The sequence below is a fragment of the Bombina bombina genome, chromosome 8 (assembly GCF_027579735.1).
Source record: "Bombina bombina isolate aBomBom1 chromosome 8, aBomBom1.pri, whole genome shotgun sequence".
Taxonomy (NCBI): Eukaryota; Metazoa; Chordata; class Amphibia; order Anura; family Bombinatoridae; genus Bombina; species Bombina bombina.
The window spans coordinates 174808526-174826312 of record NC_069506.1 but is presented as its reverse complement, the minus strand read 5'-3'; the positions used below and the strand labels follow the sequence as shown (position 1 = coordinate 174826312).

At 41.6% G+C, this 17787-nt stretch overlaps 1 protein-coding gene across 1 annotated transcript in view; it reads right to left on the bottom strand.

Moving 5' to 3' along the window:
- Positions 1-12557: 12557 nt before the first annotated feature.
- NDUFA3 (NADH:ubiquinone oxidoreductase subunit A3) overlaps positions 12558-17787 on the bottom strand; it is a 33172-nt gene continuing 27942 nt past the window's right edge. The window contains exon 4 of the mRNA XM_053690716.1: positions 12558-12891. Coding sequence (XP_053546691.1) covers positions 12800-12891 — 92 coding nt within the window. The 3' untranslated portion in view covers positions 12558-12799. The remainder of the gene's footprint in view (positions 12892-17787) is intronic.

Below are 17787 nucleotides of genomic sequence, written 5' to 3'. Positions count from 1 at the left end.
GTGATTAAAATGGGAAATGAACAAATCTGCTGATGTTTTGTCTCCATCCCAAATAAAAATCAAATTGTCAATGTATCGGCCATAGAAGACCAGGTTCGCCCCAAAATTGGAGTGATAGATATATCTTTCTTCAAATAAACCCATTAAAAGATTTGCAAAGCTGGGGGCGAACCTGGTCCCCATAGCCGTACCCTTGGCTTGTAAATAACACCGGTCCTGAAAAATGAAATAATTGTGTTTCAAAATATAATTGATACTCTCTAAAATAAACAAACAATCTTTGTGAATCTGGTAAATAAATATCTTGTTCCAAAAAATGTGAAATGGCTGAAACCCCTAATGTATTAGTGATATTCGAATATAAAGAACTAAAGTCGCATGTAATCCAAAGTACATTATTATTATCGGTTATTTGTAGAGCGCCAACAGATTCCGCAGCGCTATAAACAAATGCGGAGTGCAACAAAACAATTATAGGGATCAAATGGGTAGAGGGCTCTGCCAAGAGTTGCACTGTTGTAGTCAGCTCTTAAGAAGGTGATCTACAAACAGCTGGACTCTTAGGCTTACATGCTTAGGGGGTTCAGGGGATAGCAATGGAGGAGTGGAACTGGTATAAAGTAAGGTTAGCGTAGGTTGCATGCATCCCTGAACAGTAGAGCCTTTAGGGAGTGCTTGAAGCTTTCAAAACTAGGGGAGTCTTGTGGAGCGAGGCAGAGAATTCCACAAGATGGGAGCCAGTCTGAAGAAGTCCTGTAAATGTGAGTGCGATGAAGTAACCAGAGGAGAGTAGGAGGTCATGAGCAGAGCGAAGGGGACGGGAGGGAGAGTATCTGGAGACAAGGTCTGAGATATAGGGGGGAGCAGTGCTGTTGAGGGCTTTGTATGTCAGAGTGAGAATTTTGTGTTTGATCCTAGAGGCAAGAGCAAGCCAGTGAAGGGATTGGCACAGAGGTGCAGCAGATGAAGAGCGACGTGTAAGGAAGATGAGTCAGGCAGAGGCATTCATTATGGATTGTAAAGGAGTTAGGCGGCAGGTGGGGAGACCAGAGAGGACAGAGTTGCAGTAATCGAGGCGGGAAAGAATGAGAGAGTGGATTAAAATCTTAGTTGTGTCTTGTGTAATGAGGTGTCTAATTTTAGAGATGTTTTTAAGGTGGAAGCGGCAGGCTTTATTATTATCATCATTTATTTGTATAGCGCCGCCAAATTCCGTAGCGCTGGGTACAATGATAGGGGTATACAATGACAAAGATTTGTGATACAATACAAAACATAACAAGACTAAACAAATCTAGCACAGGAGGAAGAGGGCCCTGCTCCGGAGAGCTCACAGTCTATAGGCTTTAGCCAAGGACTGAATGTGAGGAGTGAAAGAAAGATCTGAGTCAAATGTGACACCGAGACATTGGGCATGAATGTGAGGAGGCCTCGTCATCATAACATCTCAGATATTTCCACAGGTGTAGGCATGTGAGGAGGCCTTGTCATCATATAACATCTCAGATATTTCCACAAGTGTAGGCAACCCCTGGGCCGGGCCGCCATGATACGCCCTATGCTTGCGCTTAGCAGAACGTAGTAAGGCATGGATCACTTTCGATACTGCCGTCTGCAGTTGATCCGCAAAATCTGATGGCCAACGAATCTCTCCCGCAGGAGTAATGGTTGGACCCTGTGGCGCTCCATGTGCAATTGGAGATGGATGCAGGGAATGCACCTCACGGGATGGGGAACCCTCAGAGGTGGACGGCTCAGTAGTACTAGGCATCCGTTTTGCTTTTAGATATCGTAACTTTATTAAGGCATGTGGAACATAGTTGAGCAGGCTGATCTACCAGAACCTCCTCACAATAAACACAGGAATGAGACCTTGTTAAAGAGAGAGAACCCTCTAACACGTCAGAGTCCTCCATAGCTTGCACTGTTATTACGGATTAGATTAACTTAATAAATAGGCACCTTTATACCTCCAAATGCTGGGGCACTCACCACCTCCTATGATTCGGACTACAGAAACCGTTTTGTCTCCTGCGCCGCTGATCAACAGAGGAAGAGAGCAACACCTGGTCAACATGAAATGCCCGGCAGGACCGCCCCTGCCAAAGGAGAAAACACGCCAAAAACTGCCTCGCCATACTCCTGTAAGTCACCTGAAAGTTCCACACATTGCCAGAGCCTCATCTCGCACATAACACAGCAATGACACAATAAATAATATCATATATACCCGTTCAATAATCCCCTTTCCAGGAATATTAACTCTTAATTCTTAAAAGATAAAAGGCATCACACTGTGACCTTGTCTTCCGTGTTATCATTAGGTCCTAAAAAATCCACGCCCGTGGAACAGGAACACAGCACTTCAAGTGTGACAGATTAGTAGCCTCGCTCCTGACATGGACTTGAGTGTAAAAAGCAGGCAGCGAAACTCGTCAACGCTGATTGCTTGTGGAGCTGTTAATGAGTCAGGATGGTTTTGCAGAAAGACTCTCCCTGCATCTCCGTACTCTAATTTTCGCCCAGGCTCTCACTGAGAGGCTGACATGACTACTTAAAACTCCAGTCCCAATGCGAAGAGTACTACCCTCCATAAGAGACTACTCCAATCTTCAGCACTTCTCTGCCATCCTCCTGTGACAAAGGCAAAGAATGACTGGGGGATGAGGGAAGTGGGGGAGGTATTTAAGCATTTGGCTGGGGTGTCTTTGCCTCCTCCTGGTGGCCAGGTTCTTAATTCCCAACAGTAATGAATGAAGCCGTGGACTCTCCTCCTCTTTAGATGCAAAACAGGGGCACCTAAATTCGAACTTTACAAACACTTTTTTGTTACGGTAAACAAACCACTGATCCTCCGTCCGCATCTCCTTCTGTATTTTGCAGATCGATGACGAGTCCAGCTTCCTCCAATCATTGCGTGTCCCCATTGGCATCCAGCTCGTGGGGCACACAACTATTGGAGGAAGCCGGATCCGTTATTAGATATGCAAAATACAGTTGAGATGCGGGCGATCAACGGTCCAATTACCGTAACGTAAAGGTCGGTTTAAAAAAAAAAAGTGTGTTTGTAAAGTTTTTAATGAATTCAAGTCTCCCTGTTTTTAAGAGTATGTTTGGATACTGGGCTTTAATTCCTTAAACTTTACAATCACCTTAAAAACATAATTTATGCTTACCTGATAAATTTATTTCTCTTGTGGTGTATCCAGTCCACGGATCATCCATTTCTTGTGGGATATTCTCATTCCCAACAGGAAGTTGCAAGAGGACACCCACAGCAGAGCTGTTATATAGCTCCTCCCCTAACTGCCATATCCAGTCATTCGACCGAAAACAAGCAGAGAAAGGAGAAACCATAGGGTGCAGTGGTGACTGTAGTTTAAATGTAAAAATTACCTGCCTTAAAATGACAAGGCAGGTACTTAAACGGAAGGTACCACTGCCTGTAAAACCTTTCTCCCAAAAATAGCCTCCGAAGAAGCAAAAGTATCAAATTTGTAGAATTTTGAAAAGGTATGAAGCGAAGACCAAGTCGCCGCCTTGCAAATCTGTTCAACAGAAGCCTCATTTTTAAAGGCCCATGTGGAAGCCACAGCTCTAGTAGAATGAGCTGTAAACCTTTCTGGAGGCTGCTGGCCAGCAGTCTCATAGGCTAAGCGGATTATGCTTCTTAGCCAAAAAGAAAGAGAGGTTGCCGAAGCCTTTTGACCTCTCCTCTGTCCAGAGTAGACAACAAACAAAGCAGATGTTTGACGAAAATCTTTAGTAGCTTGTAAGTAAAACTTTAAAGCACGAACCACGTCCAGATTGTGTAATAGACGTTCCTTCTTTGAAGAAGGATTAGGACACAAAGATGGAACAACAATCTCTTGATTGATATTCTTATTAGATACCACCTTAGGTAAAAACCCAGGTTTGGTACGCAGGACTACCTTATCCGCATGGAAGATCAGATAAGGAGAATCACATTGTAAAGCAGATAACTCGGAGACTCTACGAGCCGAGGAAATAGCTACCAAAAAAAGAACTTTCCAAGATAAAAGTTTGATATCTATGGAATGAAGAGGTTCAAACGGAACTCCTTGAAGAACCTTAAGAACCAAATTTAAGCTCCATGGTGGAGCAACAGGTTTAAACACAGGCTTAATTCTAACTAAACTAAAATCATCAATTGCTGAAAACAATTGAAAGAATGTACTTGATTAGCACTCAACAGCAAATTATAGGTAAATGGCCATGGATACCCAAGGTAAATAGGCCCAAGAAAAGGCGAATTAAAACTTAACCTTTGACAAAGCCTTTTTTGGCAAAACATGTCAGGGCAGCTGGAGAATATTTCTCCGTTTTTAACTTAACCCCTTAATGACCACAATGTACCCTGTATGTCACTGGTCGTTAAGGGTTTTTTCAGGACATAATAGCACAAGTCTAGCAAGAACACACTATTAATGCCCTCCCTCCAGCAGGCTTTGTGGAATAGAGCAGTCTCAACACTGGTGGCAAGACCGCGCTATAAACCAATCATTTCCCAAAAAAAGGCCAGCGACATACAGGGTACGTCGCTGGTCCTTAAGGGGTTAAACAACAGTGTGAATATGTGTAAGAATGCTTTATTAGTATTTAATTTAAAACGGTATGCTTGTGTGTGAGTGTAACCTAGGGGAGTACCTGAACTGTCCAACCTTCCATTGATTATTTATACTAGTACCCTACAAACTGAAATTACAAATATAGGATTCAGTATGTGTACTTTAGATTAAAGATTTAGGAAAGTTTGGCTCTGATCTCTCTAGGTCTTAAATATATAGAGACCCTGTCAATTCACAAAAACCGGGGATTCCAATTATAATAACTTTAACACCGGAGCTCTTTATACTGGCTTTATTACGATCCTACTACAATTGTATATGAAATAAATACTTTGGATTAGTATTTAACTGCAGTACAGGGGATACTTCCAACTGCGCACCAAACACACTGACTCAACACGGGTGTTAATATTTATACTAATTACCTGACTACTCTATATCCAAGCGGACTGCACGCAATGTATCTGGCAGTATAGAATAAAGGTACCTGTAGTATTATAACGGAGGTTTATGTACACGTGAAATATTTCTAACTATATCCTGATATTATAGTTGCTGTTTTATAGCAGCTACCCACCTGAATAGGTTGTAATCAGTTTTTCATCAATACCCAAAGCACTGCTACGTTGAGCACAAGCACAGTACTATTCTATAACGAATAAACTGATACCATAACAGAACCAATATTATATATAGAGTGGGATTTATCTAATATCTTGAGGAATACATTAAACTTATTAACTGAATCTATTGTGTACTAATATAGAGTACTGCATGATTACTACTCTGAATACCAACACAAGATTACTTCTTAACTTGTCATGCAACAAGAAGTAATGCAGTTTATATGACATTGGATTTAGAGTCATTCTGTAATATAGAGTTAAGTATCTAGTACCTGGTACAGAACATATATATGTATACTACAACTATATTACTGAGTGCACATTTATAATTTTTAAGTTTAACCAGTATAGAAGTCTCCCTGCAGGTAATCCTTACTTTTTTCCATTTCCATAAGACAAAGTGACATCATAAATAAATTGAATTGTGCAAGTATTTTTCACCCTTGATGTACTAATACAATACTATAGTAATTTATAGTGTCTAATCATCCTGGTGCAACTAGACAATTGTAGGATATTTCAGAGTATAACACTTATTTATTTATAAGACTCTGACATTGTAATAGCTAATTAGGATATTTTCAATCAGGGTTCTCTATATGCAAGTATTACCACTCACCCTCTCCTCGCAGAGAATCACACTCGAATAGGGGGTTTCCACATTTGGAATGTGATATAAGTCCCTAATATAGAGGGCAACACATAAGATCTGTACATATACACATATATATATATACATATACACAACCCCTTTCAAGAGTGAATACATCCTCTGGAGAACATCCTTTGGAGCTGCATTCTCCCATCCTCACACTGCTTGTAATTTTTAAAAAAATCCCCTTTTTTTATTCCAATATAACTAATAAAAGTTAAGTTTTAATTCGCCTCTTCTTGGGCCTCTTTACCTTGGTTATCCATGGCCATTTACCTATAATTTGCTGTTGAGTGCTAATCAAGTACATTATTTCAATTGTTTTCAGCAATTGATGATTTTAGTTTGCTCCTTCTAATGTACAGCACCTAAGTCCCCGAGAACATTTTTGATATTTCTCATACCCCAATGAGATTAGGATAAATAGTGGGACACAGCAATTGTAGTGCCGTCGTCTTTTTTTCTTTTTCTTTCTCTTAATTCTAACTAAAGCCTGACAAAATGCCTGAACGTCTGGAACATCTGCCAGACGCTTGTGCAAAAGAATAGACAGGGCAGAAATCTGTCCCTTCAAGGAACTAGCTGACAATCCTTTTTCCAAACCTTCTTGTAGAAAGGATAGTATCCTGGGAATCCTGACCTTACTCCATGAGTAACCCTTGGATTCACACCAAGAAAGATATTTACGCCATATTTTGGTAAATTTTCCTGGTGACAGGCTTGAGTGCCTGTATTAAGGTATCAATGACTGACTCGGAGAAGCCACGCTTTGATAAAATCAAGCGTTCAATCTCCAGGCAGTCAGTCTCAGAGAAATTAGATTTGGATGATTGAAAGGACCTTGTAGTAGAAGGTCTTGTCTTAACGGCAGAGTCCAAGGTGGAAAGGATGACATGTCCACTAGATCTGCATACCAGGTCCTGCGTGGCCACGCAGGCGCTATCAAGATCACCGATGCTCTCTCCTGCTTGATCTTGGCAATCAGACGAGGGAGCAGAGGAAACGGTGGAAACACATAAGCCAGGTTGAAAGACCAGGGCGCTGCTAGAGCATCTATCAGCGTCGCCTTGGGATCCCTGGACCTGGATCCGTAACACGGAAGCTTGGAGTTCTGGCGAGACGCCATGAGATCCAGTTCTAGTTTGCCCCAACGATGAATCAATTGTGCAAACACCTCCGGATGGAGTTCCCACTCCCCCGGATGAAAAGTCTGTCGACTTAGAAAATACGCCTCCCAGTTCTCTACACCTGGGATATGGATAGCTGATAGGTGGCAAGAGTGAATCTCTGCCCAGCGAATTATCTTTGAGACTTCTAACATCGCTAGGGAACTTCTTGTTCCCCCTTGATGGTTGATGTAAGCCACAGTCGTAATGTTATCCGACTGAAATCTGATGTACCTCAGAGTTGCTAACTGAGGCCAAGCCTGAAGAGCATTGAATATCGCTCTCAGTTCCAGAATATTTATTGGAAGGAGTGTCTCCTCCTGAGTCCACAATCCCTGAGCCTTCAGGGAGTTCCAGACTGCACCCCAACCTAGAAGGCTGGCATCTGTTGTAACAATTGTCCAATCTGGCCTGCAAAAGATCATACCTTTGGACAGATGGACCCGAGATAGCCACCAGAGAAGAGAATCCCTGGTCTCTTGATCCAGATTTAGTAGAGGGGACAAATCTGTGTAATCCCCATTCCACTGACTGAGCATGCAGAGTTGCAGCGGTCTGAGATGTAGGTGTGCAAACGGCACTATGTCCATTGCCGCTACCATTAAGCCGATTACTTCCATACACTGAGCCACCGAAGGGCGAGGAATGGAATAAAGCACATGGCAGGAATTTTGAAGTTTTGATAACCTGGACTCCATCAGGTACATTTTCATTTCTACAGAATCTATCAGAGTCCCTAGGAAGGAAACTCTTGTGAGGGGGGGGGGGGATAGAGAACTCTTTTCCTCGTTCACCTTCCACCCATGCGACCTCAGAAATGCCAACACTATGTCCGTATGAGACTTGGCAATTTAGAAGTTTGACGCCTGAATCAGGATGTCGTCTAAATAAGGGGCCACTGCTATGCCCCGCGGCCTTAGGACCGCCAGAAGCGACCCCAGAACCTTCGTAAAAATTCTTGGGGCTGTAGCTAACCCAAAGGGAAGAGTTACAAACTGGTAATGCTTGTCTAGAAAGGCAAACCTGAGAAACCAATGATGATCTTTGTGTATCGGAATGTGAAGATAAGCATCCTTTAAATCCACTGTAGTCATGTACTGACCCTCCTGGATCATAGGTAGGATGGTACGAATAGTCTCCATCTTGAATGATGGAACTCTGAGAAATTTGTTTAAGATCTTTAGATCCAAAATTGGTCTGAAGGTTCCCTCTTTTTTGGGAACCACAAACAGATTTGAGTAAAATCCCTGTCCCTGTTCCTCCTTTGGAACTGGATGGATCACTCCCATAACTAGGAGGTCTTGTATGCAGTGTAAGAATGCCTCTCTCTTTATCTGGTTTGCAGATAATTGTTTAAGGTGAAATCTCCCTTTTGGGGGGGAAGCTTTGAAGTCCAGAAGATATCCCTGGGATATAATTTCCAACGCCCAGGGATCCTGGACATCTCTTGCCCACGCCTGGGCGAAGAGCAAAAGTCTGCCCCCTACTAGATCCGTTACCGGGTAGGGGGCCGTTCCTTCATGCTGTCTTAGAGGCAGCAGCAGGCTTTTTGGCCTGCTTACCTTTGTTCCAGGTCTGGTTATGTCTCCAGACCGTCTTGGACTGAGCAAAAGTTCCCTCTTGTTTTGCATTAGAGGAAGTTGATGCCGTTTCACTTGCCTTGAAGTTTCGAAAGGCACGAAAATTAGACTGTTTGGCCCTTGATTTGGACCTATCCTGAGGAAGGGCATGACCTTTTCCTCCAGTGATATCAGCAATAATCTCCTTCAAACCAGGCCCGAATAGGGTCTGCCCCTTGAAGGGAATGTTAAGCAGCTTAGACTTTGAAGTAACGTCAGCTGACCATGATTTAAGCCATAGCGCTCTGCGCGCCTGGATAGCAAAACCAGAATTCTTAGCCGTTAGTTTAGTCAAATGAACAATGGCATCAGAAACAAAAGAATTGGCTAGCTTAAGTGCTCTAAGCTTGTCAAGTATATCATCCAATGGAGTCGCTACCTGTAAAGCCTCTTCCAGAGACTCAAGCCAGAACGCCGCAGCAGCAGTGACAGGAGCAATGCATGCAAGGGGCTGTAGGCTAAAACCTTGTTGAATAAACATTTTCTTAAGGTAACCCTCTAACTTTTTATCCATTGGATCTAAAAAAGCACAACTGTCCTCGACAGGGATAGTAGTACGCTTTGCTAGAGTAGAAACTGCTCCTTCCACCTTAGGGACTGTCTGCCATAAGTCCCGTGTAGTGGCGTCTATTGGAAACATTTTCCTAAAAATAGGAGGGGGAGAGAACGGCACACCTGGTCTATCCCATTCCTTAGTAATAATTTCTGTAAACCTTTTAGGTATTGGAAAAACATCAGTACACACCGGCACTGCATAGTATTTATCCAGTCTACACAATTTCTCTGGCACTGCAATTGTATCACAGTCATTCAGAGCAGCTAAAACCTTCCTGAATAACACGCGGAGGTGTTCAAGCTTAAATTTAAATGTAGAAATATCAGAATCAGGTTGCATCATCTTCCCTGAGTCAGAAACATCACCCACAGACTGATGCTCTCCTTCCTCAGCTTCTGCATATTGTGAGGCAGTATCAGACATGGTTCTTAAAGCGTCAGTATGCTCTGTATTTAGTCTAACTCCAGAGCTATCTCACTTTCCTCGAAATTCAGGTAGTCTGGCTAATACCGCTGACAGTGTATTATCCATGACTGCCGCCATGTCGTAAAGTAAACGCTATGGGCGCCCTGGATGTACTTGGCGCCATTTGAGGGTGAGTCCCTTGAGCGGGAGTCAAAGGAGCTGACACGTGGGGAGAGTTAGTTGGCATAACTTCCCCCTCGTCAGATTCCTCTGGTGATAAATTTTTTAAAGACAGAATATGATCTTTATTGCTTAAAGTGAAATCAGTACATTTGGTACACATTCTAAGAGGGGGTTCCACCATGGCTTTTAAACATAATGAACAAGGAGTTTCCTCTATGTCAGACATGTTTACACAGACTAGCAATGAGACCAGCAAGCTTGGAAAACACTTTAATTCAAGTTAACAAGCAAATATAAAAAACGGTACTGTGCCTTTAAGAGAAATAAATTTTGTCAGAATTTGAAAAAACAGTGAAAAAAGGCAGTTAAACAAACGAAATTTTTACAGTGTGTATAATAAGCTAGCAGAGCATTGCACCCACTTGCAAATGGATGATTAACCCCTTAATTCAAAAAACAGATCAAAAAACGTTTTTTAACAGTCACAACAAACTGCCACAGCTCTGCTGTGGCCCTACCTTCCCAAATAAACGACTTTGGAATGCCTCTGAGCCCTTTAGAGATGTCCTATAGCATTCAGGGGACTCCTGGAGGAAGCTGGATGTCTCAGTCTGTAATTTTAACTGCGCAAAAAAAGCGCTAAATTAGGCCCCTCCCACTCATGCTACAACAGTGGAAAGCCTCAGGGAACTGTTTCTAGGCAAATTTAAGACAGCCATGTGGAAAAAATTAGGCCCCAATAAAGTTTTATCACCAAAACATATATAAAAACGTTTAAACATGCCAGCAAATATATTGTAAATTTATAAGAGTATTACCTCTGAAAGTAAGCATGATACCAGTCGCTATTAAATCACTGTATCCAGGCTTACCTTACATAAATCCGGTATCAGCAGCATTTTCTAGCATTTACATCTCTAGAAAAAATATTTTTCTGCACATACCTCATAGCAGGATAACCTGCACGCCATTCTCCCGCTGAAGTTACCTCACTCCTCAGTCATATGTGAGAACAGCAATGGATCTTAGTTACAACCTGCTAAGATCATAGAAAACACAGGCAGATTCTTCTTCTATTTACTGCCTGGGATAAAATAGTACAACTCCGGTACCATTTAAAAATAACAAACTTTTGATTGAAGAAAAAACTAACTATATTTCACCACTTTCTCTCTTACTACCTCCATGCTTGTTGAGAGTTGCAAGAGAATGACTGGATATGGCAGTTAGGGGAGGAGCTATATAACAGCTCTGCTGTGGGTGTCCACTTGCAACTTCCTGTTGGGAATGAGAATATCCCACAAGAAATGGATGATCCATGGACTGGATACACCTTACAAGAGAAATTACATGCCCTGTCTGAATCATGAAAGTTTAATTTTGACTAGATTGTCTCTTTAAATGTTTGTCACGCTAGTCTGCATTTGAATTTTTTTTAGGTAGTAGTTTTTGTTTTTTTTAATCTGTTCAGACTGTAATTTGTGAGATAAGCTAAACAGATACAACTGTGAAAATGGAGCTCAATCCATCTTTTCATGAGCGCTACCTTTGGTGTTTTTATTGTGTAAGTATAAAATTAAGCTAAAGAGCAATGTACTCAGGTAGGTAGTTGATAAGAATTAATTCCCTTAACCCAAAAAGATGTATATATACACGTCATGCGGTACATTACCTTTCGTACTGTATACTGTAAAGTGATAGCCGAGAGCTGCTGTTCCTGAGCTGCAGGTATCTTCATATAGAACCGGAGCACTGATCATGCTCAGTCACCATATGAAGGCAGGTGCCTGATCATTACAGACCATGACACTGTGTACGCCGTCTGTAATGATCATCTGCTGGCAGGAGGTGTGGGAGGCCCAGCGGGCAGAGGGAGTGGGAGGGACCCTACATACAGAATTTTTTTTTTTTTTTTAAAAGGATGGGGCACTACAGAAAATTCATGAAATAGGAGGTTGGGGGCACGCTACACTAACAATGGGGAGGGCATTTGTTTTGCAGATCCCATTTGGCAGGATATTTGCCAAGCGCTGTAGGTGTTCTTAATCAGAAACATATATACAATCCACCGTAATTCCTCCATCTCCTCTATCTTTTTTGCCTCCATCTGGGGAGTGATCCTTGATCCTCTGACATTCACCCCAAATGAACCTCTAGGAATGAGGTTTACAAAGGGGGCAAAAAAAAAAAAGTGGAGATGGGGGAATTACAGTGGATTATATATATATTATATAAATATATATAATATGTGTCTGATTTAAAAAAACAAAAAAACAACAACACACACACCACAAATTAGGTACTGGCAGACAGCCGCTAGTACCAATGATGGCTGTCACTAGAGGGAGGGTTTGAGATTTGTTTGGAAGGGATCAGGGAGATGGAAGGGTTTAGGGGGCGAATGATCAGCAAAATAATGAAAAAAAATAAAATAACCCCTAAACTGCATACTGGCAGACTGTCTGCCAGTACCTAAGATGGCAGGGAGGAGTGCCATCAACAAAGTAAACCAAGAGAATGAAGCAAATTTGATAAAAGAAGTAAATATGAAAATTGTATGCTCTATCTGAATCAAAAAATCATTTGGGGTTCACAGTTTTGAGAACTACAAAACCAAGAGTATCTGATAATATCTTCTAGCCAAAATAATCCTACAGCAAACTCAGGGATAGCATGACGTGAATAGATTAATGGAATTAAACATTACATCTGTGAATACACATCATGATGCTACATAATCAAAAACTTATTTCAGGATCAATAACTTTTGAATTTTTTTATTATTTTTAAATCATTGATTTTTATCCACCCTGCTTTCTATAGCTCAAATACACTGGGACACTGCATTTTAACAAACATAATTTATTTATTTTAACATTGTTTTAGCAAGTTGGGAAGTTTTGTATCCAATATATGAAACAGGATGTAGCTGTGACTCTAACAGCAGAGGTTAGTCCGTTTATACATCTTGAAAATAGTTCTGAATCTTCATTAACCATTTTATTACAGCTTTTTCAGCCAGTCCAAGTTGGGCCCAATGTTGTCGCTGGGATGACCGGGGACTTCAGGCATATTTCCATCATCTCGAACTGGAACTGAAATGGAAAAACAAATAGCTTAAGTTAAAAGGAACATCGTAATGAGAAAAAAAAAACAACAACAAAAACCACCACAAGGTGTGTGATTTTTTTTTTTTTTAAATATACACACACATTAATATACCAACTCAAAATCGGTTATTACATTTAGCAAAGTAAATAAAGTACATGGGGAGCATCCAAAGAGGTGTTGCTGCACACTTATTAAATTTAAATGCTTTATTTTGCAAATATGTTAAAATTGACACAAACCGTTCCAGGCATCTGGTAGCTGCCCCACCTCCTTGTGTTCTTATGTGAACCATGACCCATTAACCTTCAGTTGAGAAAGCCGCTTTGGATCTGCAGCATTGTGAATGGTGAACTTTGTATATGGGACCAGTCACCTCCCCAATAAGTTACTAATGCTTGGGACAGTCAGGATCATCTGCTGAACAGGTGAATAGCAAACTCAATCCAAGGTTCTGAGCCAGCAAAACAACGCCTACTTACCTGTGTGTAAAATGACACGCCCTAATTTGCTAGAGCAAGTCATTTTGCATGACTGATTCTAGATCACTATGTATTTACCACACAAAAGGGTTAAACACATAGGTAAAGCCCTGCTTATGAACTGCAAATGTAAATCTCATTCATATGTTCATTTGTAATATCCTAAGAACTGGTTTTCTTGGTCAGATATGCATCAAATATTTTGTCTTTAGATTTATTTTTTCTTTAAAACGGGGAGGAGAGTCCACGGCTTCATTCATTACTGTTGGGAATTAAGAACCTGGCCATCAGGAGGAGGCAAAGACACCCCAGCCAAAGGCTTAAATACCTCCCCCACTTCCCTCATTCCCCAGTTATTCTTTGCCTTTCGTCACAGGAGGTTGGCAGAGAAGTGTCAGAAGATTACAAAGTAGTCTCTTATATAGGGTAGTAATCTTCGAGATGGGACGGGAGTTTTAAGTAGTCCTGTCAGCCTCTCAGTGAGAGCATGGATGAAAGTTAGAGTCCGGAGATGCAGGGAGAGTCTTTCTGCGAAACTATCCCGACTCATATTAACAGCTCCACAAGCAATCAGCGTTGACGAGTTTTGCTGCCTGCTTTCTTCACTCAAGTCCATGTCAAAGGCAATGCTACTTTCTGTCAAAACTTGAAGGACCGCGTTACTGTTCCATGGCATGGATTCCAGTAAGATCGTTTAGTTTTCTTTTCATTGTGGGAATGTAATGTAAATGAATAGAAGACAGGGTCTCAGTGGGACTCCTTTATCTTTATGTAATCAAGGGTTAATATTTCCTGAGGGGTGTTATTGAGCAGTGGGGGACTTTAATCAGGTTTGTTATGTCATTCTGTCTGCTTATGTGTAGAAATGTTAGGGCTCATATGGCTATTACGGAACGTACAATTTTTTAGAGCTACGCAGTTCTTGTGGACTGGCGCGCTTTTCTTTGGCCTACATGTCACACCTCTTGACCGGGCGTGGTAACGTTTTCATTTTCCATTTCTGTATTGTGACCGATTGACGGTGGAGAGGACCTGTTTTTCTACTTGTGAGGTGCCAAGTATTTTTGTCCAAACGTGTCTGGTCAAGTTATGGAGGATTTTGATTTTTATGAGGAGTATTTCTCTGACTCAGATTCTGTTTCCTGCTTAGATTGTATGGAGGCCCGGGTAATCCAGCCCATTCAATTATGTTCCGTATGTTCTTGCAGTATCCTCCTTTTGATCCTGTATTCTTGGGGATCTGGGGGATTGTTATGCAGTCTCTCTTGCCGTCAACCGATAGGAGTTTTAGGATGCTCGTTCGTTATTCCTTGAGCTGTAGGTTGTCTGAGGGTTGATCCAGATTGGATCTTTAGAGACTGTCATTTTCTCTAAATCATGGAGTTATGATCTCTTTTCGGTCCTTTGTCTTCGGACTTTGTGGGGCTGAGTGGACAGCCACTGGGATACTTCATGAGAGATCAGAGTTCTAGACCCCATGGGGGTATGGCATGCATCAACGTTTGTGCAAATTTCATTCCAGGTAACTTTGTGGTTGTTACGCAAGGTTTTTGGTCTTGATCCGGCACCTATTTTTGGGGGGTCCGGTCTTTTTAACCTAGTTCTTGTCTTTTGACTTGATAGTTTGGTTAAACTGTTTTCATGATTTTATTAGTCTTGGATCTGTCTGGCGTAGTAAGCTTGTTTTCCCGGTCCTGTGGAACTCTCTTTGTTCCTACTGGGGCGGTTCTTCTCTCTTCTGGAGAGATGGAAGTTTTTCCTGGGAATTTCTTTACTAAATACTCCTGGGTTTCTTCGTTTTCCTTCTAATTGGAAGGCTCTGGTCTACTGCGCCTATCCAGTTGGCTCCTCCTGGGGTATTTTACCTCATCTGTCTCTAGGAGTTCAGTGGTTCGAGGGTTTCTCTTGTCTGCAGTGTACCCTCCCTTCGGGTTTCTGAGGGGTGATCAGGATAGGTATCCTGGATTCCGAGTTAGTCTCTCTGGGTGTCGGTGCCTCCTTCCTGCTTATTTTCCTTAACGAATCTCCAGCCACGAGTTCTTATCTGATCTCCGGGCCATGTCGATGCTGGGATTTTGTAATCTCTCTTGTCTTTGGGGACATTGACAGTCGCTTCTGTGATGGGACTGTTCGCTCAGAGTAGGGGTCAGGAATTCTGACTGTTCTGTTTGGGCATCGACCACGTCTCTTGTCTCCTGAAGGATCCTTACTTAGGTTGGGAGGCCTTGCAGTTGATTCGGGAACCTTCCCTTAGCATGTAGTTGGTTCTTCTTTATTGGTCAAGGTGTTGTCCTCCCTTACCTAGTTTTCTAGTAGGGAGGGAGTTGATCCGCCCTGCTTTCTGAGTTTTTTCTCTTGTTCTTTCCAGGAATGTCCTGGTGAAAGTTGCTAGCTACTTGGTTGGCTAGTTACTATGATTGGACATTTAGTCTGACTGCCTATCCAACAGAAGGCAGGGGCTTTCGTTTGTGGCGTAAACGGATGTTACTATTCCGTTCCTGTTCTGCTCCCGGGTTTTTTTTCTGACCTACGGGTGTTCAGTTTCTCTGTGCTTGTTAGTTGTCTATGGTAAGGCAGTCTTGTTCTACCTTTTGTCCTTCTGGGACTTTGGTTCTGGTTAAGGCTTTCCATTGGTTCCTTTTGGATCCATGTAGGGGTGATCTGGAATTTTTCCTTTCCTTGCTCTCCTCTGTCGGTCTGGTAGCTGCTCTTTTCGAGTTATGCTAGGGGCTTCTCTCTCTGTTTTGTCCCTGATTCTTCCAGGATTGTTTATGGAGGTTCTTTCGGACCTTATTATCTGATTCTTCCCTTCTTTCAGTTAGGGAGAATGTGGTGTGGGAGTTTGTTTGTTGTTTCCCTTGCCATTATTCATGGAGAGGTTTTCTTTGTGTGCTTCTATAGAGTGGGATTTTGTCTCCTCAGAGGCTTTTGTGCTCAGTGGAGTCCAGAATTTAGTGTGATCTCTAACTGGGATCTTTATGGTTCAAATTGATGGGTTGTTACCTTGTCCTCTTCCATATTTTGTTGCTTCTGTTGAAGTAGTTTTTATTGGGTTGTGTCAGGCTGTGGTGCCTTCAGAATGGGCCGCCTCTTGTTTCCGCCCGTTTGCGTTCAGTGTCCTCTATAAGCTTGGATATTGATTTCCCAAAAGTAATGAATGCAGCTGTGGACTCTCCCCGTTTTAAGAAAAACTTAAATTATGCTTACCTGATAATTTTCTTTTCTTCTGAACAGGGAGAGTCCACAGCTCCCCACCCGTTTTTTTTCTGTGGGCGGCCTTAAATTATTTTTTATTTGCTCTTTTTTCAGCCAATTTATCCTACTGTTCCTTGTTACTTACCTTGGCAGAATGACTGGGGGATGAGGGAAGTGGGGGAGGTATTTAAGTCTTTGGCTGGGGTGTCTTTGCCTCCTCCTGGTGACCAGGTTCTGTATTTCCCAAAAGTAATGAATGCTGCTGTGGACTCTCCCCGTTCAGAAGAAAAGAAAATGATCAGGTAAGCATAATTTAAGTTTTAAATCATTTAATTTTCCCATCAATTGGTCACAATATTATGGAGGATACTTTGTAAAACACGTATAATAAAATAATATTCTACTGCAAAAATTAAATGCACTATTGTTCGGTATGTGTTTAACCCTAGCAAAGTCCTTTGAATATTTTAATAAAAGAACAAATTCAGAAAAGTGTGGGCTTTCCAGTGGATTGTAGACTTCAGATTTACACTGCTATATTCCACAGAGTCGTTGGTTGCACACTCAAGTGATCCATTTATAACTGAAAGAAACCTAGGCTACAACATGGCCCATTGGTTTACAGACACAAACTTTACACTTGTATTTTTTAATTATTAGTTTTTTAAATATTATTCTTGGCCTAATCATGGTTTTGAATATATCATTCTATCATTTATTTAGTGTTCAATGTCCCTTTAAGATAGATTAAAGGGACATTAAAGTAAACATTTAACTTTAATTATTTAGATAGAACATGCAGTTTAAAGACACTTTCCAATTTACTTATATTGTCAAATTGTGCACAGTCTTTTTATATGCACACTTTGAGGCATCAGCAACTATAGAGCATGTGCAATAATTCATAGTTTAAAAGTATAGGAGTCTGTAATTTGCTTACAGCCGTCACATGATACAGGGGGGAGCTGCCAAATTGAAGTACATTTTGAAATTTGCCAAACCATTCACCAAACTTTACAGTAGGCACTATGCTTTCCGGTAGGTAGTGTTCTCTTGGCATTTGCCACACCCAGGTTCTTACATCAGGCTACCAGATAGTGAAGTGGGGTTCATCACTCCAGAGAACACTTATCCACTGCTCCAGAGTTGGCAGTAGGGTTTACATCACTCCAGCAGATGCTTGGCATTGCTGATGTGAGGCATAAG